This window comes from Ptychodera flava, chromosome 18 (genome assembly GCF_041260155.1).
Source record: "Ptychodera flava strain L36383 chromosome 18, AS_Pfla_20210202, whole genome shotgun sequence".
NCBI lineage: Eukaryota > Metazoa > Hemichordata > Enteropneusta > Ptychoderidae > Ptychodera > Ptychodera flava.
Window position 1 is genome coordinate 2270987 of NC_091945.1, and position 27607 is coordinate 2298593.

At 36.9% G+C, this 27607-nt stretch overlaps 1 protein-coding gene across 1 annotated transcript in view; it reads left to right on the forward strand.

Moving 5' to 3' along the window:
- The first annotated feature begins 292 nt into the window (after positions 1-292).
- LOC139116673 (adhesion G protein-coupled receptor L4-like) overlaps positions 293-27607 on the forward strand; it is a 45777-nt gene continuing 18462 nt past the window's right edge. Inside the window, exons 1-15 of the mRNA XM_070679259.1 lie at positions 293-411; positions 11281-11378; positions 12151-12181; positions 13181-13346; positions 17555-17778; positions 19587-19761; positions 20307-20512; positions 23345-23656; positions 24100-24188; positions 24902-25090; positions 25477-25545; positions 26179-26296; positions 26534-26644; positions 26926-26998; positions 27302-27401. Of these exons, the coding sequence (XP_070535360.1) occupies positions 11355-11378; positions 12151-12181; positions 13181-13346; positions 17555-17778; positions 19587-19761; positions 20307-20512; positions 23345-23656; positions 24100-24188; positions 24902-25090; positions 25477-25545; positions 26179-26296; positions 26534-26644; positions 26926-26998; positions 27302-27401 (1887 nt within the window). The 5' untranslated portion in view covers positions 293-411; positions 11281-11354. The remainder of the gene's footprint in view (positions 412-11280; positions 11379-12150; positions 12182-13180; positions 13347-17554; positions 17779-19586; positions 19762-20306; positions 20513-23344; positions 23657-24099; positions 24189-24901; positions 25091-25476; positions 25546-26178; positions 26297-26533; positions 26645-26925; positions 26999-27301; positions 27402-27607) is intronic.

Genomic DNA, 27607 nt, shown 5'->3' on the forward strand with positions numbered 1-27607 from the left:
ACGATCTTTATATCTTCATGCCCTGCCGCGGTTATCAAGAGTAACAAATTGAACGAGAGAAAGACACAAACGAACCCATGGTAGCAAATTGAATGTACCTATATAAGTTGACAATCAAGATAAAGTTATTAACCTCACAACAATGGCCATTGCGCTTTAAACCACCAGTGGCTATGTGACTCGGCATGTTGTTGGTTACAACAGTGTCTCATTACATCAACAGCCAATGGTGTCAACGGCATCAGTCACGTGTTCAGAGCCTATGACATTTGGCGAATCCCGCATTTCAGCGACATAACATGAACAAGCAATGCTATGTCAGGTCGGCAAGTACAGAGTGTCTGACATCTAGACCTGTAGTTGCGTTCGTCAAGTGAATCCAAGGAAAGAAACAACGCTACGTAACAACAGGTAGGTGTATTCTTTCATTAAATCAGACAATTTCATAACGCGTATAATTAGACACCCACGCTGATTAATTTTCCTAGTTGGGTAATAATGAAGATATTGATTGACTGCGTTAATTATACTATCGCTCCTTACTTGCACGGTAATATTACTCATGGAAATCACGACTATACGTGTCTAGGTAGACAATCTTTCGTATCTAGGTTTCATAATATAATACCAAGGATTTAGTGATGGGAATACCCGTTCTGAGCAATCTGGCCCTAGCCTAGATTCATAATTCTTCTTACTTCATCTACGATGCATTTTGAATATTGAAATTTTGAACATTTCACAAGAATAGTTTGGTACATTGTTTGTGGCTAAGCGAAAGTTATAACCATCATTTTAATAGAGATATAAAATACTCTGTATGATAACCAAAAAAAAGAGGATTAAGCAATTAAATAGTTCAAACCTTGATGTGTGCATGTAAAGCGGACTGTCGGAACAGCTGTTGGTTTACGAAGTGATTTCATTTTATTAACAACATTTGATCCAACACTAAAATTCGGCGCTTTTGAAAATATTTAGTGAATTTAATCAGATATCTGATCCACATTGCACAAGTGCTTAATGTTTTAATTCCATTTTTTTTTGAAATTTCGAATGATAAAGCTGCTGCAGCTGTGTCAATACAAGTTGAAGCAACATCTCTCTGCGTTTGATGTTAACAATATATCGAAAGAAACAAAACACAGATCCATTATTCATCAAATTATCTGACACGATTTCTTCACATCTGAAAGCAGAAAAACGGCTTTTGAGTACCATCGATACATTCCACTATGACCGGCAAACACTGATAACATGTCCTGAAGGGTTGCGAATTGTTTCACGTTTGGTTGTAATTTTGATACTAGGGACTGAATGTGTGCAAGACTCTGACTCAAGTCCACTCTTTCCAATGTTCAATTTTTAATCATTCTGCTTTTAACTTCACTAACAGTTTTTTACAAGGAGTTACTTTCTTTCATGTCCGTCGTTGTGTGTGAGTGTTTCGGGTTCTGTGAAATAGAATATTATGTCTGCTTGTTTGCAGAATTAGAGACAAGACACATCTAATTTGACCAACAAAAAGTCACTTTCTCGAATCTCATCATACACGTGGTGATATCATACATAGTTAAGTTTACGAGGAACTCAAGTTAAAAGACACCGATGTAATTCGTAATATAACACAGTCGTAGGTATTACCTGATGGTTTGATCATACACTTTTGAAATACAGCAAAATTGACAAGAGCTCATTGAAAACCACGAGACTTTAAAAGAAAAACAAAATTTCTAGAGTGAGTACTTCACGTACGAGAGCTTTGGTTTTGTGGTTCCAAGTAGTACTCTGGCATAAATTACTGTTTTACACGATCACGCATTAACATTATCGAGGGCCTTGTAATACAGAACTTAAATATTTCAATAACCCCTTAAAACAGCGCTAAGTCAATAATGTCATTAGTGATTGACTGCCGTATTCAGAACATGAGGCATTGCATCAGTTTGAAGTGGTTTCTTGACCGGTCGCAGTACGCACTAGAAGTGAGTTTTCGTGACAGTGAGAACCACGCAATATCTGTATGAAACATTATGCACAGCATGATTCAATGTACACCATGTTAACACCATGGCAACACCATAGCAACACCATTGTGGAAACATTTCAGTGAATATTCTGACGCCGTTTTTGATTTAATAAATGTACTTTAGACAGAAACTTATTAATCGCTATGTATTTCGGTTCTTTCTCTTTGAATTATACACAGATTTGATATTTACACAGCAAACAAAGCTTTCCTTTAACTTGCGTTGACTGCAATATCTAAATTGACATCGAATGGCTTTCGATTAAAAATCATAAGTCAACAAGATGCTGTTTACTTTTTGTCACAAAACTCTACAGAATCTCCTTGAAGGGTCACTTATCAATGTCCTTCAACACGTCTCAATCTTCCGTTGTTGTGACTTTTGCGAAATCTGATGTTTCCTGCATCCTATCGCGTGCATACAACAGTCCATTAATGTGTGATGAAGGAGAACGCCGATGGAAAACTAACTGCCTCATCTTGAAAAGGTTTCCGGTTTTGCTAACCACACGGAGTGACTCACTTGGTCTTCCGCCTTATTTAATACTTCGACTGTTGACTAGCTCCTTTCTATTTAACAAAGGCCCTGATTTTACTTTGAAACTGTTGCAAAATCGAAAAGCAAATGACGATAACCCAGATGGAGTACAGCTTAACGTTCTGACATCCTGTTTATTGCAATTACTGATGCAATTAAGCAAAGCTTGCAGACATATTCTGTAGTCAATTTGTTAATACTTTCAAAATGTAGGCGTAATTAAATTGATCGTTGTTGCTAACGAGCAGATCTACTTCAGTTTCAGTCTTGACCGATGTCCAGGTTTATAATCATGTAAATAAATGCATTCTTTGCAACATTCTTACGTCGGAAAATTATCCATTCGTCGACACTTCAACAAAAGTATTGTATCAACTGGTGTATGGAAAATGTGAAAGATACAATACCAATTACAATAACATTTCCGTATATCAAAAGAAGGAAAGAAAGAAAGAAAGAACGAAAGGAATAAATAAAGAAAGAACGCGAGAAAGAAATATTTTTCCACACTTAAAATAAAGAAATGTTTTATACACACCAATACAGAATAAACGGTCTTAGTCATCGCACAAAACCGGGGACATACCTGCATCTTCACATGACACTTTGAAAATTTTCGGTAGCGGTCAGATTTCATTAGAAAGCAATCGAGAACTTTGACAAGTTTACGTTGGCTATTCTTTACAACAAAATATTCATCTCAACTTACGTTGTCTTTCCTATCATGATTTGACAGTCAAAACAGTCGACATCATAAAACCCCTGCAATAATACCAAGAGAGACTCTTATCAAACTTCTATAAAATATGCCATTTTAATGTCACACTGTAGGCTAATTAGATGACTCTCAAATTTCTTCCTTTTATCTATCGTCACGTGTTATGGAAATACATGGTAGTTTATATTACGCATCCATATGCTGTCCATCTTTGATTCTTAAGTTTCTTTAACATTTACAATGAACATTTTACCAGCCACTCACGTGACTTACTATCGTATTGCCAATGTCACCAGACGTCATGTATCGACCATATCGTAAATGTCACGGAATATAATACCATGATACTTCGTTGAAAACATTTAAAGTGATTTAAATGGCATAAAATTTCACAAATGATAAGGGATCTATTTTCACTTATGCGTAATTTTGAACATAAGATAAATCGTGCACGTTGAAATTGCTATTCAAAAGGACGTTCAACTGCTTGCCGCGAGGTAGGCATGTAGTTGCCGACTCCACTGGGAAGTATTCATATGAAGATATATCGACAACGTGTTTTTTATATTTCAACTGTTTCCTGTAAGCTAATTCACATTTCTCTGTGTCGTCCCGTTTGACGGTTTGAAATTACAATGCTGTGGGGCAGGTTGGACTAGCGTTATGACCGATTGGAAGGCTGCATAGTACGAAGCAGAGGTACACACAGTTGAGGAACAATAAAACGGCCTTGATTTATTGTTCATAGTAGTAATGAAACTATATATCGCGATTGAGCAAGAGTTTGTTGAGTAGTACTTTCGTCGCTCTGACCTGACGTTTGTGATTCGTATTGATGGCAGTAACGCTAGCTTGCTTCACAAATTAACTAAAACGTCATTAAGGGTTAAAGGTTAATTGTTGTGAAGCTGTTGAATCAACGATTTTAAGAACATGAACATTTTTTAGCAAAACTGAGTATGTATCCATCCTTTATAACTGTTATAACTTTAACAATTCGTATTTATGGTTTTCAGAAAAACAGATATATGCTGAGTAGATGTGGTCCATCATTCTTCAATGTTGCCAGGATCGTAAGACTACTATACTGTTTAATTTTAGGTAGAATGCGCCTCTTCGACACTATTTTGACTCTCGAATGTTTATAATTCTTTTCTGATATACAACTTGTGGAGGCTTATTTCAATCCTCTATGAATAAGAAATATTTTTACTGTCTTAGATTTTTTTGGAATTTCGAAAATTGTACATTCCATATGTAGTAAGCACAGGCATGACGACCATTTTGAATTTCAAACATCGGTAAATTTAGGTAATTTGTTTCTCCACTTTGCACGGTGACCCCTGATTAAATTAGATGTTTTTTTCGGATTATTTTCTACCTGCAGGCTTTCAGTCTTTATAAAAAATGTTTTAGGACAGATTGCTCCATTAATGTTTATACGTGTAATGTTGCGAAAAAAAACAGTGCGGACAGAAGCTATACACGGTGAACTGTGCTCACACAATCGATTAAACACTGTTTTCGGTTTTATGCGTGGTTGTAAACATTGGCGGAATGCAAAGGCTTTCACAGACATCTAACAGGGCGCCATGCGCTATCGCCACGCCAGAACTTGTCACCAGTTGATTTCAGCCGATGTGTACTGAGTAAATCTTCAACTTACAGGCATTCAATACCCAGAAAAGACAGAATATACTCTTGTTAATATGACTCTTACCTCGAGAAAGAGACAAAGAGAGATGGGTACGAATTTTCAATTAACGTCACCATTTCAAAGATCAGGTAATAGACTTTAGAAATGCCAAGTCATGTCTGTCTTTCTCTTTCTTTGTATTGAGGATGATGAACACGCAGCATTGGTTTGTAATCACCCTTTACGCCGAGGAGACAGTCTTCCGCGATAGTGAATCTTTCTGTTTACTCAAGGAATTCGAAGTCTGGATTTATTGTGTCTTTCCGACATATGCCGGAGTTGCAGTTCACCAAAAGGGCTTTTCTGGTTAAAATTGTATACCGTTGCAACTGGCAACGGAAATGTTCTTTGCTCGTACTAAGCTTACAAATCAAGTAATACGTCACAAAATGCAATACCTGAACAAAATAAATATCCATGCTCCATTCGAAGTGTACTTTTAAGCCTTAAATAGTACATATGAAGAACAACTTATCGCAAGTAAACATAGCTGTCTATTTAGGGATATATGTGTTTTTAGAGATATCTAGAAAGGCTAGGTAGAAGCGCTGTCAGCAAGATTAGCTGAATTGCTTTGTTACCACATCGCGTTACCATGACGACCGCACGGAAGAGTGGATCGTACCGTCGAGTGAGTTACGAACTTAGTTCTCAGATCATATCTAATTGTCAGCTATACAAAACTTAAAACTAGAACGCTCGCTCCAGGAAATATGCCTCAAGCACAGAAACAAGGGCACATGCGGACAAAATGTACTTTGTGTCTTGCATCTGGCGAGAAGAGTAAAATCATACGAAATAAAATTCATTACATGAGTAGCATCTCTTATATCTGCGAATACACTGATATTTTAGACGAGTTTAGGAAGGAGAAGTTAGCAGTATTTTGTGGATAAAAATCTATGATGCAATGCTGACCATGTGCAATATGTCAGAAAGCATTGAGAATTGCAGTGATAAAATAAGTCACCATGTAAAATTTGCAACAGCAAAATCAACACAAATTCGAATATTCGGAAGGTGTTTTCATGTCACCAACATCGCTGGTAAGTCATGTTTCTTTGCGAATAGAGGCCTGATATAACTCTCTTGCATAGTTGTGAATTTCAGTTTCTGATTTTGTATTGATGGCATCGTCTGGTTTACAAACTTTCGTCATGACACTTAATAGACCCTTTGAATGCGAGATTCTTGTTTTATTGTCTCCGCATACTGTCACGTCAGAGGTGTCAGTGATAGTTGCCAGATATCTTAGAGTTAACAAGACAGAGTGAAAGTTTTAATAAGCATTGTGTATGTGGAGATTAAATAAACCTAAAAGTTCATTTCCTGTGTAGTATTGGGAAATATTGAAGAGACGGAAACAGAGTTGATGTTGTCGACTAAAGTGTTGATAATAGTTACAGTACATGACTGCCGATGTACACGACATCCATTCTACCATTTGAGGGGGAGCTCATTGCTCGTCATGAAGCCGTCAATGTCAGCTCATACTTGTATTCTGTACAAACGTTGAGAATTGAACTATTTTAGCGTCTAAGGCTGAAAATACCGCTTTTATGTTTCTATTTTTTCAAGGGTATATATTTGTCGGTTTCCTCTTGATACTTTCATTATTTGTGAAATCAAATTTCTCAAACATTTCTAGGGCGCGACTGCATGAACGATATGAAATTAGCACATCTACGGAATACGACGTATCCTAGTTTGATGATATAGAATGGTACGCAAAGCTACTTGCTATTTGTAATGCTATTTAACTGTCTTCCTATTAACGAAGTGTTATGTTGTACGAGAATGAATACTGACATTGTAAAAGCTTGTTTGCAAGCCAGGGTCATTCTGATTTTAAAGCTGAAGTAAATCAATTGTAACCATACAAAACATCGCTAACTTAACAATGAAAGGTAAAACTAGAATCTGTGAGGCTTTGATTTTTCATAAGTACTTTACAACGTCCCAGTCACTATTCTAAGAGAAAAAAAATGAATCGATGTCTCATTCGACAATAGAGCGATTTAATTTTTGTTCGACGTGGATGTTTCACCGAGCACACTGATTTGCTTTATGATGGAGGTGTTGCATAGAAACAAACCTAGCAGCTTTATTTTGGCACACGGCCTAAGGTACAACGATGCGTACAAAGCCTGGAAGGAATAATTATCGGGTGATGACCTTGACGAGCAGGAATTTAAACTTACAAAGTCAGATTCTGGGGCTGCATTAATACATATGCACTGATATTATAGGCTTAAAAATATCACAGCAAACAGGGATACGATGAACGGTTGCCAATGTTTGCCGCTGATGAAGTTGACGCTGTCTATACTAAACTGCGAATATATGACGAAATTATCCCATTCTTCATTTAAAGAACTGTTGCTCAGAGAGAATGAAATTTCTTAGGATGTTTCTCGGACCCAGTTTCTGTCATTCACTTTAGGATGTGTTCGTGTACAGTGTTGACGCCCGCCATATATGAATTTACAATTTCGACAACTCTGCTCTCCCTAATTTTAAAGATAGAAAGTTCACTGTTGCATGGCTACGTTTTTAGCGGTCAACAGCATTGAAGATAAAAATGGATCTTTCGCCTGATTTCCTGATTTGAAAGAGTTTTAGAAATTGGAACAACTATTATATCTTCCCTTGCTAGCTTTTATGCATCAGCCCCAAGATCTATTTTAAATAATCTGCGATTCAAAAACTCACTAATCGAACATTTTGCTACAATTGTAACGAAATACAATCGACACTGTTGGATTTTCATCTCTACCAAGATATCTGTATCACGATCAAACCTTTTAAAATAACAAATCAGTCGTCTGTGTTATTCGTGGTACTGCATTAGTCTAATATCACACTGTTTTTATTCTCTAATGTCAACCAGCTTGCTGTGAACACGTTCTCACTTACATTTAATTTGATGAAAAGTATCGTGTTATTTATGACAGTCGGTGCGAGCGAGGGAAATGGCACATCGCTGTACCAGTCAAGAGCTACTGTTGTGCTGTTGTGTAATATCGTCTTAAATCCTCGAAATCATAAAACTGAAATTGAATGATGCAGAGAACCTGCAGGAAGCCGACCTGTTCACATTTCATAATTTTTCCATCTGCTGTGTAAACTCCCATGTGACCATGTAATAATTCTACAAAATAGACATTATGGCTGATGTTTAATTCGATGATGTAAAGGAAACTATCGTAACATTTTGTTGGCAGTAAATCTAGGTAACTTGTACCTACTCTCGCTTCTCAGGTAGCATGACAGACGTGTTGTCGAGACTTCAATTGTCTAACGCTGCATTCACAATCACTCGGTTTGATGTGGTTGGAGGAACTGCAGGGTTGATTTGAGAATTCTAGGGTAGCAGAGGGGAATGTGAACAGTTTGCACTGGTAAAGGAATGACATTTGAAACTATTTTTCTTCCCTATTTTGAAAATTTTCAGATTCAACAGCTTTGTAGGTAATTTAATGAAATAAAAAGTACATGACAAACACTGTTATGCCATCAAATTGTTCTAAAGTTAATAATAATAATTAAACAAATGGATTAATTTTACAGCATTTCATGACTTTCATTTTGCAAATATGTAAAAAATTATGAATTCCATTGAATTTTTAGCAGAATATTAAGTAGACGTCAGGGGACAAAAGTTGCAGTTGTCGGTATTTTTTTCAATATGTATATTCAATATGTCTTTTACGGCAAAATTGTTAAAAGTGTACTTATTTACAACGACGTCTACAAAGATGAAGACACTGATCACCATCATCATCATCATCATCATCATCATCATCATCATCATCGTCGTCATCATCATCGATTTGCTACCTTTTCAGTGTCTTCATCTTTGTAGACGTCGCTGCGAATAAGTACACTTTTAACAATTTTTCAGTAAAAGATGTTCCCCCATCGTACAGACTTCATTGTCAGCCAGAAACACACCGTTAGATTATTAGAAAATGGTCTTAAAAGTTTAGATAATAGTAACTCTATTCATATGTAGCCTGGTTATTCGTTTGGAGACGGAACTTCGATTTGCCTATGTGATAATAGTGGCTTACTATTATTCTCGATGACGTATAACCGTACAATTGCAGTTCGATGTGTCTGTTTACAATATGGAAACTATCGATCAGTTTCAGAAATGTTTTTTGGGAAAATGCTCGTTTTTGTTCTTCATATTCTCGCTATTTTTGTCATTGAAAGATCTTAGCTTTTGACATTTTGATCTTCAAAGCGTACTAATATTTTGATATACCTGAGTAAGTCATGTCCTTTTGACATTGAAAGTTCTTTTTATAGCGCAAACATTCGACCGGGAAATCAAACATGTCGAATCATTATATCGATGTGCGAGAGACTTTTTGGCATTTTAAACGTAATTTTATCGTTCAATACATGTAACTATTGCTTTCATATTTGAAAAGGTCCCTTTATTTATAGTAGTCTGTGCTTCGGTATCAGAACAGAAGTTAATGCGTGGAGTTCTGAGAACTGTCACTTGTTCTGTTGTTTCTTTATGACAGTTTTATAGAGTCAAATTGAAAACAAATAAAGTGGATCGGTAAACATTAACATTACAAAACTCTGCATAGTTCTTGATGGAATCACCGCCAAGTCACAGCAAGACCTACGGCATTGACAAGGCATCATTATAAGATATAGGTATACACGAAATTCATATGACTTAACATCTGAGGTGTCTTATAACGCATACTAATACGCACGTCGATGGAAGTTAATCTGTCGATATTGTTAGCATCGTCATTAATACGTTGATGAAATGAATGCATATGTACAGCATCATCAAAGTAAAAATATAACAGATAGTTTTGTGATAGTTTTTCTGACGTGTACATGTACAAAAAGTAAAAGGAAAATCTATCTATCTATCTATCTATCTATCTATCTATCTATCTATCTATCTATCTATCTATCTATCTATACGGCGACTTGTTTTCGCCGGTAAACGTCTTCTTTTATTTTATGTGCTCCACCTATTCTCTTCTTTTTGAAGATTTGTGTATAGAGCTCGTTAAACCACATGTTTGACATTTCGGTGTGAAAAACGTAATTTTATTGTATGTAAAATTTCGAAATCTGTCTAGAAAGGTCTCCCATCTCAACATTAAGTAACCATGAGATGTAAAGACACAAGAAAAGCCTTTAAAGACTATGGTAAATGAAGTCAACGGCAAAATAAAGTACCGACAAAAAATCTAATTTCGAAAGAAGACACGAACATCCGTATCTGGACAGTAAAACTGGCCCAAAGCGTATGCGTAATTAGCAACAAAATAAAATAGCTGCTATCGATTTTTGTCGTCGACCATCAAATCTTTGTGGCTTTTTAATGCTTACTTCGTTTCGGCAAGTGTCTGTAGCTATTTAAAACTCCAATCAAACACTGGTGAACCGATAATAAACCAGTTTTGATTGTCTTAGTCGGTAGATATACCCTTCTACGGCAATATCTTGACCTCTAACAAAATGAACAGACGAAGTCACTAAATACATGAGGCTGATTAAATCACACAGTAGAACATTTTACAGAGATTACGATCACACTGCTTTTTCGCATTTTCTATGGGTTTCATTGTAATTAACTTTATATATTTCAAATTACATCTCTATATATCGACGTACACAGATATTCTCGTGGGAAAATTACAGTGCTCGATGCGGCAAGCAGAGCGTTATAATCAACAAGACAAATTACTTTAAGAACAAAGTAATAATATATGTTACTTCAGCATGAAACATAATACATAAAACCTAAGTAACAGATATTATTACTTTGTACTTGAAGTAATTTGTGATATATATATATATATATATATATATATATATATATATATATATATATATATATATATATATATATATATATATATATATATATAGACGTGTGTATGTGTGTGTTAGTCTGTCTGTCTCTATTATGTATAAGTAAATGATTCTTCCGCATAAAGATTGCAGGTAAAGGTTAAGAAAGACACACTGCTTCGCCACTGACGTATTAAAGGTGGTATTCGTGAAGTTTGTCTTCTCTGTCAATAATTAAGCTTTTTTTGTCACACTCAATAATGACATTCCAGTGTACGGCCTTTCCTCACGGGAGTAGGGACCATGTCGGTTGTTAATAGATAGTTCGGTACACTTATGAAATAAAAACAGGTACAATCCTTACGGGTCATTTTTCTCAAATGATGATTGTATGACTTTTTGTGTCCGCCAAAAGTTGACATTACATGTGTAATATTTTTTCAATTTATATGCCTTTGCAGATTGATTCAGATTTCACAACCTACAGTAAAAACGAAAAGAAATAAATCCACGGTACCTTACCACTTGATACGAGATGCAGAACAGTGTGGTACTCTTGGTAAGGATTTTATAAATTGTTTTTTATTTGTTCTCTTCAGTATTTCAATTTCCTGATAGCGGCATTTCGTCTTTGATGTGTTTGCAAGCAAATAGACAGAACGCCGGACGGGTGATGGCATTGCTTTCTTCAGACACTGTACAATAAAACGGAATGACATGTCAGTTTTATCTACTTCTTTAACCGATATTATTTTAGCAATTAAAATGCAAATTAATTTATGCAAATATTGATTATCAGATAAGTTACACGAGTCGAAGGTGAAATTGACATCATAGATTTGTGTTTCTTACGACCACGTCGAACGTACATGCAAGACACCGACATGTGTCTGAATTTTTGTCGCCATGTTTACTGAACACAGGATAAGGGCCAAAGGCCGAGTGTAGAGATTTCGTAGTCGACAGCACGTACAACGATATGATGTTGAAGTCACATAGTTACTATTTTTGCTAGAATAAAATCTGTAATACTTGATTGGCAGTTGCTGTCGCTGTCAAAAACTCAGACTTGAGTTTACTGATCTAAGATTTTCCGGAACTTCGTATGTAAACCTGTGGCAGCGTTTCTTATCTCTACTTTTAATTGGAATCGTTAGTCATGACTGCGCCTCCTGGAATAGAAGGGTAGGGTATACTGGGATAGTAGGGTAGGGTATACTATATGTCACGGAAACCGTCATTAACGAGTGGCAGTCTATGAGTTGGTTTCAAAGCCTCACTCCACTAATTACGATTTGTAATCTACTTCCAACATTCTGATCTACTTTCAGATTCTGATCTTCTGGAAAAGCAGTAGGGGTGGTAGGTCTAAATCACTATACAAACAATGAAATACATTGACGTTGCCTTGACTACGGTTTCTATCGGTACAGTCATATATAAGAAGTGACTTAAGACTCTCGGTATCGGAAGTAATTTGTTCGACAAAATTTGCCTGAAGATGAAGTAATCTTTACATTGAATGTGGTTTCAACTGAAGACTTCTGTCGTGATCTCTAAATCACACTTAATCATCATTACCTATATGGGAAGGCGAGACTTACCCACGCAAAATGACATGTCTCCTCGTCTCACAGAAACTCTAATTTAAAGGTCTTCTTTACAAGCAGTTCGAAGGTTATACCCAATCATGATATTCCAATGTCATTGTAAAAGCTTCTCGTGTTGACATTTTCGTTCTGTGTACCTTGCATTAAAACCACGCTTGCAAAATATAACATCGATCCGTTTTTGCTATATTCTCACGAAATACGACCACTGTAATGCATTGGCGGGAAAAGCTGCGACGCAACGTATCATTGTAAAGTCATAGAGTAAAATAACAGAAACTTTCGAATTGTAGATGAATGCACTTTTCAGTACGGAATGAAAGCCTTATGAGCGTACTTCGAAATTTAGAAGATTTAAACTTTGTTCAAACTTTCCTCAACGAACCTTATGACGACCCGTTTCATGACCAAAATAGTTACTCTGCATGTTTTCGGTATGAGAGCAAACATCACCTAAAATAACGAATATTTGGAACTCAAATTTGTCGCCATGCAACGTTTAAAGTCTATTCGCAAATACGTTCCTGTCATATGAAAGCAAGATCGTGTCACTTCGCTGTGTAATCTTCAGGTCAGCAACATATCAAAAACTACAAGGACGATTTCCAAATATGTTTCCTTGACATGTCTTAAATTTATTAAATAAATGGTATTTTGATCGTTTTCAGTCGTGAATTGTTTTGAAAACAAAATAATCAGAGTGTTGTTGAAAAGTTAATGTTGACAGTTTTGTTTACCGTTTATCGTTCAGCATGTCCGAGCGGTTGGATTGCAAGTCTTGACGGGTCACAGTGTTTTTACGAAGAAATCTCCTTGGAAATGGAGAGACACCATGCAGTACACTATTGCACTACCAAAGAAGCAAGTATAGCGATATTTCCCACTTACGACGAGATGCTAAATTTCTGCAATTCCATGTAAGTGTGATATTCTCAATTGATAAACAAGTCAAGCTATTGGTAGAAATCGTCTTAGTTTCCCCCAGCATTAAAGTGCATTTCAAAAGAGAGTAAATATTACGATTTCAACATGCACGAACGAAAAAAAGTTTGATGTACATACTATGTTGTAAGAGTTGCCATTATACTAACGAACGAACTCATCAGCTGTCATTGACTGGTTCAAGGGGATACGGGATAAAAATGTAGATTCATTACATTTGACATTGTCATCCATCTATCTCAGAAGATCTCTTGCGTAAATCACTTGATTTTGTGAGAGAATATACTTCAATTTCTGATGAAGTGTTTGATATCATAATGCACTCGAGGAAGACCCTCCACTTTGACGACATAACACCGGGGAATAAGGATTTATTCGATTTGGCGATGGGCAGCTTCGATGGTGCTGAAATATGCGAACTGGTGGGTCTGGATGTACTTAGCACACTCGCCAAGAAGTATGATAAGAATCATATCGGCTTATACGGAGATGACAGGCTTGGTGTACTCAAAAATATCACGGCCAGCAAGGCGGATAAGATCAGAAAGGAAATCACAAAGATATTTCATGACATTGGCCTGAGAATCACGATTGAGACAAACCAGAAGATAACAAACTTCTTGGATGTGACATTTAATCTGAACGACGGCAAGTTCTACCCGTATCGTAAACCGAACGACCAAACAATGTATGACCATAAGCAGTCTAATCACCCGCCAACCATTATTAATCACATACCTGACGCAATAAGCAAACGCATCTCAACAATATCTAGTGATAAGGGCATCTTTGGTAAACATAAAGGTCAATACAATACGGCGCTAAAGGCAAGCGGTTACACCGAGCAAATTGAATTTGCCAAGACCAACCAATCAGCGAGGACAATTCAATTCAATTCAATTCAATTACTTTATTATCCACAATAAATGTAGAAATTTGCCTTCAGGCTCATCATATACAAATTAAAATAGTACAACTAGCAAGAGCATTCTATATAAAAAGGGACGCTATTACACATTGAAATGCTTAAAAAAACACACAAAGTAGCGACATAGATACAAAATTTGAAACACACACGGAAACAACAAAGGACAAACTGGAGTTTAAAATTGAAACTGCTGATTGAAGAAATGACTTTTTGAAGAGGTTTTTCTTTGCACGAGGAACCCGAAAACGTCTCCCTGACGGGAGCTTCTGGAAATAACCATGAAGTGGGTGATCAGAATCATTGACAATGTTCTGCGCTTTCCTTTTCATTCCAGCTGGTAGAAATTTACAAGGGAATTTTGACGACAGCCAATAATTTTTTCTGCCATCCTCACAATACGAGAAAGCTTACTTCTGTTTCTGACAGTCAAATTACCATACCACAAAATGATATTATAGGTTAAAACACTCTCGATGAGGGATCTGTACACCATTTGTGAGATATTTTGACTCACATTGAACGATTTGAGTTTCCTGAGAAGGTATAATCTTTGTTGGGACTTTTTCGCTATATAGTCAGTATTTTCATCAAATGTGAGTTTTTCATCTAGAAATGAACCTAAGTATTTGAAACATGAAACGACTTCAACAGATTCATCGTTGATTGTGACAGGAGTAAAATCCGGGCAAACTTTACGACCAATTACAAGTTCTTTTGTTTTACCAATATTCATATCTAAAACGCTATCTAGCTCTTTAAAATTTCAACATTCTGGAAATATTCAGAAAGAGAATCTTCCTTTTTAAGTAGCCCAACAAGAGCCATGTCATCAGCAAATTTGAACAAACAAGATATTGCAGTATTGCACCTCATGTGATCTGTGTAAATAGAAAATAGAGTAGGTGATAACACGCAACCTTGTGGAGATAAGCAATAACAGGAAGCGTCATATCACGTGGTTCAACCCCCTTTCAGCAAGAACGTGGAAACTAACATCGGCAGGAAATTTCTTCAACTTGTTGACAAACATTTTCCAAAGGGGTCTAAACTTCACAAGATCTTCAACAGAAACACAATTAAAGTGAGTTATAGCTGTATGAAGAATATGGCAAGTATAATCAAATCGCATAATAAGAGGGTAATCACCGGAGAACAGCGTAAGGACCAACCAGCTGATTGTAATTGCAGGGTTAAGTCGGCATGCCCCTTGAAGGGTAACTGTCAAGTCAAAGGCGTGGTGTACAAGGCCAAAGTATCAACGGAGGACAACGGGGAGAGGGTTTACATCGGCCTCACTGTTAACACCATCAAGACGCGCTACACTAACCATATGAAATCGTTCCGTAACGAGAGATACAAAAACGACACCGAGTTGTCAAAATTTGTATGGAATTTAAGAAATAAGGGCCAAGTCTTTGATATTTCATGGTCAATCATTGATAAAGCATTGAGCTACTCTAACATGAACAAGCGATGTAATCTTTGTATATCAGAAAAGGTGCACATTATCTTTGCTTACAAATCTACACTATTAAACAAACGCTCTGAGTTGGTTTCAAAATGCCGCCACCAAAACAAATATTATTTATTGCATTTTAACACCACCTACAAATAGAATGGTTCGTCCCAATCATATATGTAAGAGTGTCGAGCTAGAAATCCTTTCACTTCTATCTGAGGATTGCAGGATGCATGAAACTGAAGTAATAGATTTCATTACTTTGTACTTGAAGTAATCTGCTTATTTATAACGCTCTGCTTAGCATCGAGCAATGTAATTTCCCACTTGGTACTTCGATATATATATATATATATATATATATATATATATATATATATATATATATATATATATATATATATACATACATACATACATACATACATATATACATACACATACACACACATATATGTGTATATATATATATATATATATATATATAGATACATACATACATACATACATATATACATACACATACACACACATATATGTGTATATATATATATATATATATATATTATATATATATATATATATATATATATATATATATATATAATATATATCTGCGTTTGTGTGTTTGTTTATGTTTGTGTGTGTGTCTGGGTGGGTGTCTGGATGGGTGTGTGTGTGTAAAAGGAAACATTGTACAATTCACAGGAAGATTCAATCTCCAAGCTAGTCAGACAGTTGTCAAACTGAACCATTCGCTAGTTCAAATCCATTAACCCTTTACCTGCCACTTCCCTATCTGCCAAGTCAGTGAAAGTGGTATTGAGCCAAAACCATATGTACTTTCATCCACTTGGCTTGGTATGTTATAGCAGCTTTACTCTGTAAAAATCATGTTTACAGTATCTCTGTCTTCAGGGACCTTCAAATCTTCAAGTCTTTGTTAAAATGCACTGTATGGGACATGTTTTGCTTTACTAGTTTTAACCGCAGACAAATAGAAAACACAGACTAGCAACGCGGCATGGCTTTTGTTCCATGGTCGTCTCGGTAGACTTTGCCCTTTTCATATTAAAATGAGCTTCACAGGTGTTAGATTTTTTTGAGACTTTGTTCATGGTTGATAATTGCACGAGATTATGCAAAAAGTACGACGAGATGGCATCGTGCTGCCAGTCGCGTAGCAACGATACTTACTTTGTGAGCTCTCAGGGCAGAAACACTGCTTCACGTCAATCAAAACATAACACGCCCGCAGTTTCATAAACACGTCCTTCAATGACTAACTTTTAATAGACGATATGACTTACCGTAAACCATTGAGTAAAACCAGACAGTATCGATAGAATATTTTCAAATTTGGTTGAAACACACTCATTATATATTCATAAAAAGTTTTAAAATGGTAAAACTCACTTTCCCACAGCTCAAAACTTTCCCGTTTTCGCCAGCACGCCGATTCTGCTTAGCACCACATGACAACAACATAAACTTTGCCGAACATACTTTCGCTTACAAATTGGTCAAAATCCGGAAACTACCGAAGGGTGCATGGTCGGCACTCTTCGGAAAAGCGAGGCTAGAGCAACCTGAGGCTAGGCGAACATGGATGACTTACATAACCACTTCACGCTTTGAACAATACCCGTTGCCAGTCTGTTTCTATTTGTCTGTGTTTAAACCAGCTTGACCTATTGGTGAAATATGAACTTGGCAGGTTAAGGGTTAAAGAGACCACTATATTTTCTATTTGACATTTTACGCTTGATTACATTGCATCTTTTAATTCATTACAGAACAGAGTCTAACTCTTTTTGGATAGGTGTCAAATTTGCCACGACGCCGGCGCAATACACTTGGGACGATGGGCAACCTTTGACCTGGGATAATTGGAATGACGATGACGATGAACCAGATACTCAAAAACAATGTGTAATATTAAACTCTGATGAAACAGGTTGTTTGTGGGAAACAAAGGATTGTGACGCTACTTACAGACCGATATGTCAAAGGTCGTCAAGTAAGTCTCCTGTTGATTTGATGTACCAACATTTTCTTTCAAGAGTAATTCTTTTCTGTTATCACATGCACAAGCCAAGTTTGTCGTCTCCGAACAAAAAATACGGGATTTATTCTCTGGTCGTTCTACGTCACGACAACCCGCGTCTATGTCATCAATTTTGGTGCGTCGGACCTTTTTTTTGGTCGATCTTCGGTGTGCTCGTAAATATGTAAACAAACAACATGGCGGCCGATGTTTCTCCCACGATCAAAAGTCATGTAATGAAATCGATATTTTCACAGACTACGACATTACTAATCCGAACAATGTAAACACAAGAGTACCGCCTGTATATTCCGAAGGAATTACGTGAATAATTTGCGGAAACAACGAACTCGAAGCTGGTCGCGTATACTGTGGGTTCCGTACGCATTGCAAACAGGGTCAGGCGCGACGTTTACAGTGTTCGCGCCGTCGAGATTCAGTCGATATTTGTTCCCGAAAAATAGCGTACCTTCGTCTGTGATGAATTTCTAGGACTATGCTATCTGTGAAATAGAGTATAACTTTGCGGAAGGTAGCCTACGTGTAGACCGAGAGCTGTCATTTGCTCCACACACGAACGTACGTGAGCGCTAACACACACGACAGACGACTGCAGACTGGAAATGATTGACAACTTGTGCACGGCGTACTGATATGTATTCCTAAAGTAGTTCAAAAGTTTAAACACGGAATCGTCATGGAAAAGTTATTTTATTTTGCAAAAAATAACGACTTCTTGGCTTGTGCATGTGATAAGTATATTATTCCCTAATATTTTTCTTCGTTCAGCTCGAAAAATACTCGTGACGAAATGAACGTGTCACCACTCGTCTTCGACTCGTGGTGACACGGTCATTACGTCACTCGTATTTTCCTTCGCTGAACGAAGAAAAATATTAGGGAATAATATCTAATTATTGGTTCATGTTGTAGGGACTTGCTCCAATTTGCTGGTACGAAAAATTTTGAAAAAAGATGGCCTGTAGCCAAATTTCAAACTTTGTTTGTTCATTCTCTCCACTTTTGTTTCGCGTGATGCTCTTGATTTGGGACCCCACAAGATGGGGAGAATCTTCATAAAATGTTACAGAGATTTTTCTGGAGTTCATTTATTTGTTGTATTGTTAAAAGACCACCAATAGGTGGCACAATTATTGTAATTTACAGTTATTAGCAGACTGAGTATTGTAAGGCACACATTTTGTGCTGCGTATTATGGATCAACAATTTGATGAATAACTTGGTAGTTACGGTTTATAATTAAAAGGTCACCCATTTGGCGGCCCGTTTTTCTTCCAAAAGACATGAGTAGAGAGTGTTATTTGATAGATAGCATTTTGCCAAGGCGACTCGTCACCTGAGGAGGAGCTGCCGAGACAAAATTCAGGACATTTGCAAGGGATAAAAAGAATTAACAGATAACCTCAAAAACAACAAGCAATAATAGCGAACACAATTGGCAAAATCCTATAAAAACTCTTTAGATTTACTGTGAATCATTTCTTGACAGGAATAACCTTAGTTTGGTCTTTCATACGCGGCTTTCATTAAAATATGGTGGAATTTTATTTAGCGATCATGCACCGTTTAAGCTAAACTCAAAGAAGAACCATTGTACCCGTTTCTCGTTTTTGTTCAACGATAGAACAATAAGTCTTCTTACTTCAGATTTAAAGCAGATCAGACATCCTGTGATCAAAGCAAACTATCACTTTTATGTCTGCTTGTTTGTTGTTTTGTATCTACGCAGATATGACATAAAGCGGTGTTTTTCATTTCAGCTGTAGTAGATCTATGCCCTCCGACATGGCTGGCGTATCCTACGTCATGTATTAAGATGGAGTGGTCGGCTAAAGAGCCATACTTCACGGCCAAGGACACCCAGTGTTCACCTAATGATGGTACACTAGTTAGCATACCTGTTGATGATAAACGACAATTTTTATTGAGCATGATGTAAGTTTGAAAAGGGACAATTGAAATTTACATTCGTTTCGTCTGTAAGTGCAAACGCCCTCAAAATGTCTTAGCTTGTACCGATATGTCACACGTTTTCAAGATGGGTCGTTCTTTCGAATCAGAGACAATTTCTATACATGCCATAAACTGTTACTTGAAGATAATTACGCTAAGGTGTTATGTTTATCGCTAAAATGTAATGTTAGCAAGGAATAACTTAAACATGATTTCAACAGTCTAACCAGTAACCACCTAAAACTTTGTCTCAAAGAATTTATTATGTCCATAAATAATCGACGGATGGCCATGAGTTCGTCAAAAATTATGGTTCGCATAACAATGTAACTCCCACCCCTTTAAATTTGTAGGACATCTTCAAAGGAGCAGCTTGATTTGGAAATAGTTGTTGTGTTTATGACTAAGCTTATGTTTAGAACTGAAAATTTAGATCAATCACTGTTTAACTCTATTCTTGGTATGTGGCGGAATTCTGGCTGCTCACTTTAAAATCCAAGGTATGTAACAAGGCTTGCATTTTCCAGGGCGATATATAATGGAGGACCGTACTGGATAGGTTACGATGCTGATAAAACAAAATGGTGGACAGGAGAGTCAATGAATCAGCTTGACTACACCCTCCCATGGGATTCTTGGAACCCTGCCGCTGACATGTGCACAATAATGTTTGAAAGTGATATGTGGAAGACAGAAGGCTGCAATAAAAAAAATGGATATATCTGTGAGCATGGTAACTAGATTGTCTACTGTATTGTTCTTGTTATTTGTACAGTATTATGAATTTATTAGGACTTAAAGAATCCGCAATATCAATAACCTTTCACAAGGCTTGGATATATTCCAAACAGTGCAGAAATTCACCTACCCAAAACCCATGTGACTGGGTTCTATTTGCTTTGGGACTCATAGTGAAGCGAAAAAATCAAGACAAACAGATTTAAAAGTTTACGACTATATGAGCGTATATATTTCCTAAGCTCATATCATGCAACACAAGGACATAGAATAAATAACATAGAATAAATAACGGGTTAGACAGATGGTGATTTCATATGATCACGACTTGCCCAATTCTTGCTGAAGGCTTGTTTGCGGCACAGACAAATAGTATAGACAGCCTGGTAACGCGGCATGCCTTGTGTTCCGTGGTCGTCTCGGTAGACTATTGGCTTTTCATATTAAAATGAGCTTCAAAGGTGTTAAATCTTTTGGAGGTTTTGTTTGTGGTTGATAATTTCACGAGATTATGAGAAAAATACGACGAGATTGCATCGTACTTCCAGTCGCGTAGCAACCACAGTTACTTTGTGAGCTCTCAGGCCAGAAACACTGCTTCACGCCAATCAAAACATAACACGCCAGTAGTTTCATAAACATGTCCTTCCTTGACGCACGTGTAAAAGACGGTATGACTGACCGTAAACCATTGAGTAAAACCAGACAGTATCGATAAAAGACTTTCACATTTGGTTCAAACACACTCATTATATATTCATAAAAATATGAGAGGAATTTTTAAAACGGTAAAACTTACTTTCCTGAAGCTCAAAACACTCCCGTTTTCGCCAGCACGTCAATTCCGCTCAGCACCACACGACAACAACAACACAAACTTTGCCGAACGTACTTTCGCTTAACAGTCGGCGAAAATCCGAAAATTCCCGAAGGATGCATGGTCGGCACTCTTCGGAAAAGAGAGGCGAGAGCAACCTGGGGCGAGGCGAACATGGATGGGTTACGTAACCGCTTCACGCATGAAACAATGCCCGTTGCGACTCTGTCCATGTTTCTCTGTGTTTGCGGGTTGTCAAGTCCTCAACAACGCTCTATCACGAATTTGCACATGGTGTCTCAGTGTCCTGGTCTAGCGGAGTTTAGTATAGTCAGTAGTATGGTTCTACTCAAGTCTTATAGGCTCCTTAACAGGTACATAGTTGTAGAGGCCTTTCCAGTCCGTGCTATTGGCTTGTAGCCTTTTCTTTGCAAAACCAGGTGCACAATTCTACATAATGTACTATTCATACACTGTGATAATGAATTCATAGTTATTGTTCTCACTACTCCACTGTTTCGTGTTGTGCCCGGTACCCCGAATATTTATGAGTTGTCTCAGAACTCTCATCAGTAACTTATGCGATAAGCACTGCTACCATGGCAAAACCATTATGATAAAGATATTTACCAGATTACTGACTATCTCACCACCCTCACATGAAATTACATAGGCCTAATTGCTGTAAACACCAATTAACTTGACGAGAGACAGCAAACACATAATGTGGATATTTTGAAATAAACAAATAAATAAATGAATAAATAAATAAATAGATAAATAAATAAATAAATAAATAAATAAATGAATAAATAAATAAATAAATAAATGAATAAATAAGTGCAGTGGACGAATAAATCACTTAATTTTTATTACGGCTCCCCTTCTCCCTTCGGGGAATAGCTAGTGAGATAAGGTCAGCATAAAGAACAAAGGCAATGGTTCAAAGTCTTCAAAGATAGTCCTGTTTTAACATCGATGTTAGATATTTCCAGGTGTTGTCATTTCTTCCCTTTTGATTGTTATCTACCTGCTGTCTACATTCTCTTCTCTTGAGTTCGTAAAGACGCCTCCTATATACAATCTGTACAGTGGCCACCCAAATATAAATGCAAACACGTCATATGATATCCACTATGCATGATATCCACTACACATGTGGATGGATATCATGCATGATCAAACCCCTTTCACTCTTCTACGTTAATATCGCAGCCATTTTATGGCCTTGTGTACAAGTTCAAGACTTTATTTGTCACTCGGCGACAGGTAACAAGTGTAGGTGTTGCGAAATTATGCCGAAGTTGACGTCAAAGTGAATGACCTCCGGATCAGTTTTTTCTAAAGTATATGGAGACTATTCAGCCTTACTTTTAAGGTCGTTGAGTCAAAATTTAATTTTTGTGGATTGTCGAAATTGTAATTTTGTCTAATCGAACGAATTTTACCCTCGAAGTTTTTTAGGTATTCTCCAATATACTTAATGTAATCTTGATTAAGTGATAAGCTAACTCTCTGTCAATATAGTCGACTCAGTCGCCGTGTTGTTTGACTACTACCGAACCAGCTGATAGCAAAAGTCGGGTCACCTTAACCAGTAAATGTTTATCCTGAAATTCGCTTTACCTAAGAATCGTTAAGTTCTCCATTAAAGAGACAAAGTCGGCCATGTTTCATGATTTTTTTTTAATGCGAGCTACAATTTATATTGTTTTGCATGTTGAAAGATACTGAATGAATGGGTGACCATGCATGTATTCGACCCCAGTTTTAGACGATGAAATCACAGCATTCATGTTCGCGATAGTTTCTTTTACCATGTCTAAAGTCGCAGTCGAATACATGCATGGTCACCCATTTATTCAGTATCTTTCAAAATGTCAATCAATATAAGTAGTATCTCGTATCATACAAAGTTCATGAAAAAATGGCCGACTTTGTCCCTTTAATTGACTTGAGCGTGCTATTTTCACTATTTTTAAAATTGCATTTCTCAAACTATTTTAACAGTTAAGGACGAGTGCCGGTCTTCGCCTTGTCTCAATGGTGGCATTTGCTCCAACGCTATCGGTGGATTCAGGTGTGACTGTGGCGGTGCATATACTGGCTTACTCTGCGAAACCGAGATTGTACCTTCGACCCTGCCCCCGCCACCAACAACACTCCTCATGACCAGTACACTGAAAAGTACAAACCTGCCTGCATCGAAACATCAAACCACTCGCAGACTTACCACGATGGGTCAAGGTCATTCAATGTCGACAGTGACATCATCGACGTCCGGTTTCACCTTGACCTACCAAACAGGAACGTCAAAAACGAGTAGGTACAGTAAAGATTATGTAGTTTTACATATCGAAGAATCTTTGTTGTGTACTTTGACTATTTGATAACATTTTGTATGGTCACAGTAATGGGATTATCAAATTTTATCAAAGATTTTAGGCGAGTGAAGATTGGGTAGATGTAGACTTTGATGAGAACCGTTATGACTTTCATGAAGCCTTTGGCTATGTACTTGAACTCTGACCCTAACCTTTAAGGCTTTCTCAGTTATTACGCACAAAGCCGCAAAGCGGCCTATTTTCACCAAAATTAATTCATAGGGGATGTTTTCTCCTATAACCACAATTTGAGGCTTCCTTGCGTATATAGTTTTTATGAATAATTCTCAAATAAAGTCGCACAATCATTGACGTTAACCTTACTTACGTTTCTATCCAAGTTTTAGCCCTACTTTGAGTGTCTTGTCTCTAATATCCTAGGTTGGTCAATGGATCTGTGTACGCAGATTTTGAATGACACTTACTACGACAACTGCTGGAATGAAGAACTTCTGAACCTGTCAGATGAGGTACTACGTCTATTTACGGAAAGATATTTCAAAGAAACAAATGAAACAGACAGACAGGCTTACAAATATACAAACAAAATATATGTTCATAATTGCTAGTAAAAAGTTAATTTGGTTTGCATATCAAAAAAGATAAAGAGGGTCTTCAGACTGTCCCTTATCACAAGAGACCGTGAAATCATCCCCAAACCTCACCAATCTGAAGTCTATTTTCTGCCACTGAAACCTTTGCAGCAGCTAAGGCAGTATCTACGTGTCCGTTAAGACTTCAAAACCTACCGTCTGGCCCAATACCATTGCCTTTATATGCACGGGAAGAACACAGTCACTAACCGATGTTGCCGCATGGCGCACTTTATTAGACAGGCCAGCAGTCAAACATTAAACATTGAAGTGAATAATCATAAATTTATCATTTTGACTTTCCCTATTACATCTGACCATTATGGCGTAATCTTTTTCGAAATCTAACACGAAATATTGCGAAGCAATGTGTATCATTATTTCGCACTTGTGAGTTCTTGCTTATTCAAATTTATATGTGTGCTCGAAGTCCAATACTCAAAGGCACGATTCCAGACGTTGCTTTGCGGTTACGGAGACCAAGAGCTTAGACGAGAGAGTTGTTAAGTGTAAAGTGTAAGCTTATACTATTTACAATTTGTTTATTTAGCTTTTATATTATCGCAATGTTTCCGTTTCATTTATTGCAGTACATGGACAGCGAAAAGAATCCCGTAGTCTTGTTCCAGACGTTGTCAAGGTTACAGCATATTACATTTTCCAGCTTGCTGTACCCAAAGGATGTTGAAATAGCATTTACTTTATTTAGAGACATACTTGTTAACAATCCCTTACCTGACAATGAATTAACGATTGCAGGACGCAATACATTTATTGAGGTAATTCTTAAGTCAATCAACGCTCTCTGCTATTGTTGAATCATTCTCCCCTTGAGATATATCGTTTTGGTACAAAAAGTGAATAAAATCTTAGTTATATTTATCCATCACACCGACACCTTCATAACAGGCATTTTATGCATATCGTAAAGTCATCTACTCTGTAGGCTAACATCTAAGAAGTTCGCAAAGCCGTTCCCATAGTTACGGTGTAAACGTACTTTCACTTTGAGTTTATTTGATTTACGACGTCTTGAAAACTTCTTATACGTCATCCATGTCTTTCAGGTAGTACTACTTCAGATATTTTGAAATATTCAACACATATTGCCAAGATACGCGATTGAGTCCCATTCATACGTGTCATATTTTATGTCTTTCCTTAGAACTCCATAAAGACAGTTAACAACATGTTGAATGCTGATTATGGAAACCAATGGGACCTTGTTGGTAAGGTAGGCAACCAACTGATCGGGACAGATGTTAATAATACTTGTGATAGAAAATTCCAAATAGTATTAAATTGAGTGAGTACAATAAATCGCGCAATGGCAGAACACTTGAAAGTTGCGCAACGTGTAAAGCTTGCGAGTAAAATTCTCAAGTCGAGGCCATGGTCACAAAGCTAATGCTAAAACACTGCCAGTGGCATTCTGTAAACGAGCCCTGCTTGACCAGAAAATTACACATGTTGCTTTATTTACAATTAAAATCTGAATTAATCTGCTTGGAGGTTTTCAAGGCTTAAATATATAAATACACGTTGATATCTGTTGTACCAAATATATACTTTAAATTACATAAAAATAAACCATATTGACGCTATATGACAGATCGTGCATACCAGGTTTTAGAGTTTCATTACCATATGGCCTTTCATCAAAATTCCGTTTACTCGAATTATTTACGTTTGAATTCACTTTGAATTTTTCATGCTCACTGTAGATAAACACAATCATGTAAAAATTTATCTGAAGCAGAACATGCTTTGCAAGAAAACAGAAAGTGCCATTTGTTATTCACATCGATCTTTGATTTCCTCGATTCGACTATTCGTCATTATTGAATTATCATTGTTTTATGATTAGTTTACTGACAGGGATCCGATAGAGCTTGCTTCCGTGATTGACACTTTTTCTGATGACGTCATCGATTACATGGTCCATCACGATATAAAGATTTTCTCCCAAAACAACACAAACATAAGTAAGTGACAGGGTTGTTTTTACTTCAGATATTTGAAACTGTCATTGCCGATCAAAGCAGGACTTTGGTTTTTGAAGATCCCGTTAAATCACGACTAGAATGTGTTTACTGTGCGTCTAGCTTATCACGTGATCAGAATCTCTGAATTAACACTGCAATATCTTCTCCCTTATTACTCTACAACTGCATGTTTATTGCACACCTGTAAATTGAAACAAAGTACCCTTTTCTCCGCAGAAGTTGAATATAGGTTATTAGACGTCCAAACGTTTTCGAAGGGCTGGGATGCCGAACTTTGTGACGGGACCAGTGTAACCGTTCCAGAAGGTCTTTATGCAGAATACATTGGTAGGACTTACAACCATCCTCTGCTACCATTCCAAATTAATTTTACTTCCTGTAGTTACATTCAGAATAAACGTGAAATACCGTATTGCTCAGAACATAGAACATTTGATAGCTCAGCTGGTTAAAAAGGACATTTGTGATTTGTCTGTTTAAAGCTTTTAATTTCCCATTTCATATTCTCATATTGCAAATTAAGCTGGAATACTAGCCGTATAAATAACATCGGTAGCGTTGTAATAGTCTACTAATGGATTTAACATTATTTCCTTTCATTTTGCCAGGTGATCAAGACAAAATTGGCATCGAACATGCGATTTACACATCTGTCAGCCAATTATCAAAAATAAGTCACAGGTAACTTGTCGTGAGACCCTGACTAGTTTCTAGCTTCCTTCTTTGCATCTAAATGAATAAAACCTTTAGTTCTTTAATGTGCCCCATATGGTTGAATGTGTTAATTTGAAATTCAAGTAGACATATGTAAAACGCGACAAATTCACTGATGCATTCTCCTGCGCTAACACTTGGCAATACATCAATACACTTTGGAATCACAGCATGTACATAAAGCGTATATGATGTATTTTTAACATAAACGCTGCTTTCAATTCACGAATAAATGGCGACTAATATTTTGTAAATTTGTTTTCTTCACAGGAATCTCACTCTGGGCTCGAACCTCTTATCTCTAGAACTGCATCCACCGCCAGTCTCTCCATTCGAAGAAAATGTTTGGTTCAGCTTCAATCATGATACAGTAAGTATACTCTTTTTATGAACTTCAAAATCATCCAATGCTATATGCGTTGTCGCAAAGCTCAACACGCAAACAAAATTCTCTGCTAACGACCAGTAACAGTGAATGACCATACAAACCGTATCGTTACCTGTTATCTGACATTCTAAAATCTATCCCCCTACCTTTCACGTTTTCTTCCACCCTTTAAGAATTATATACTTATA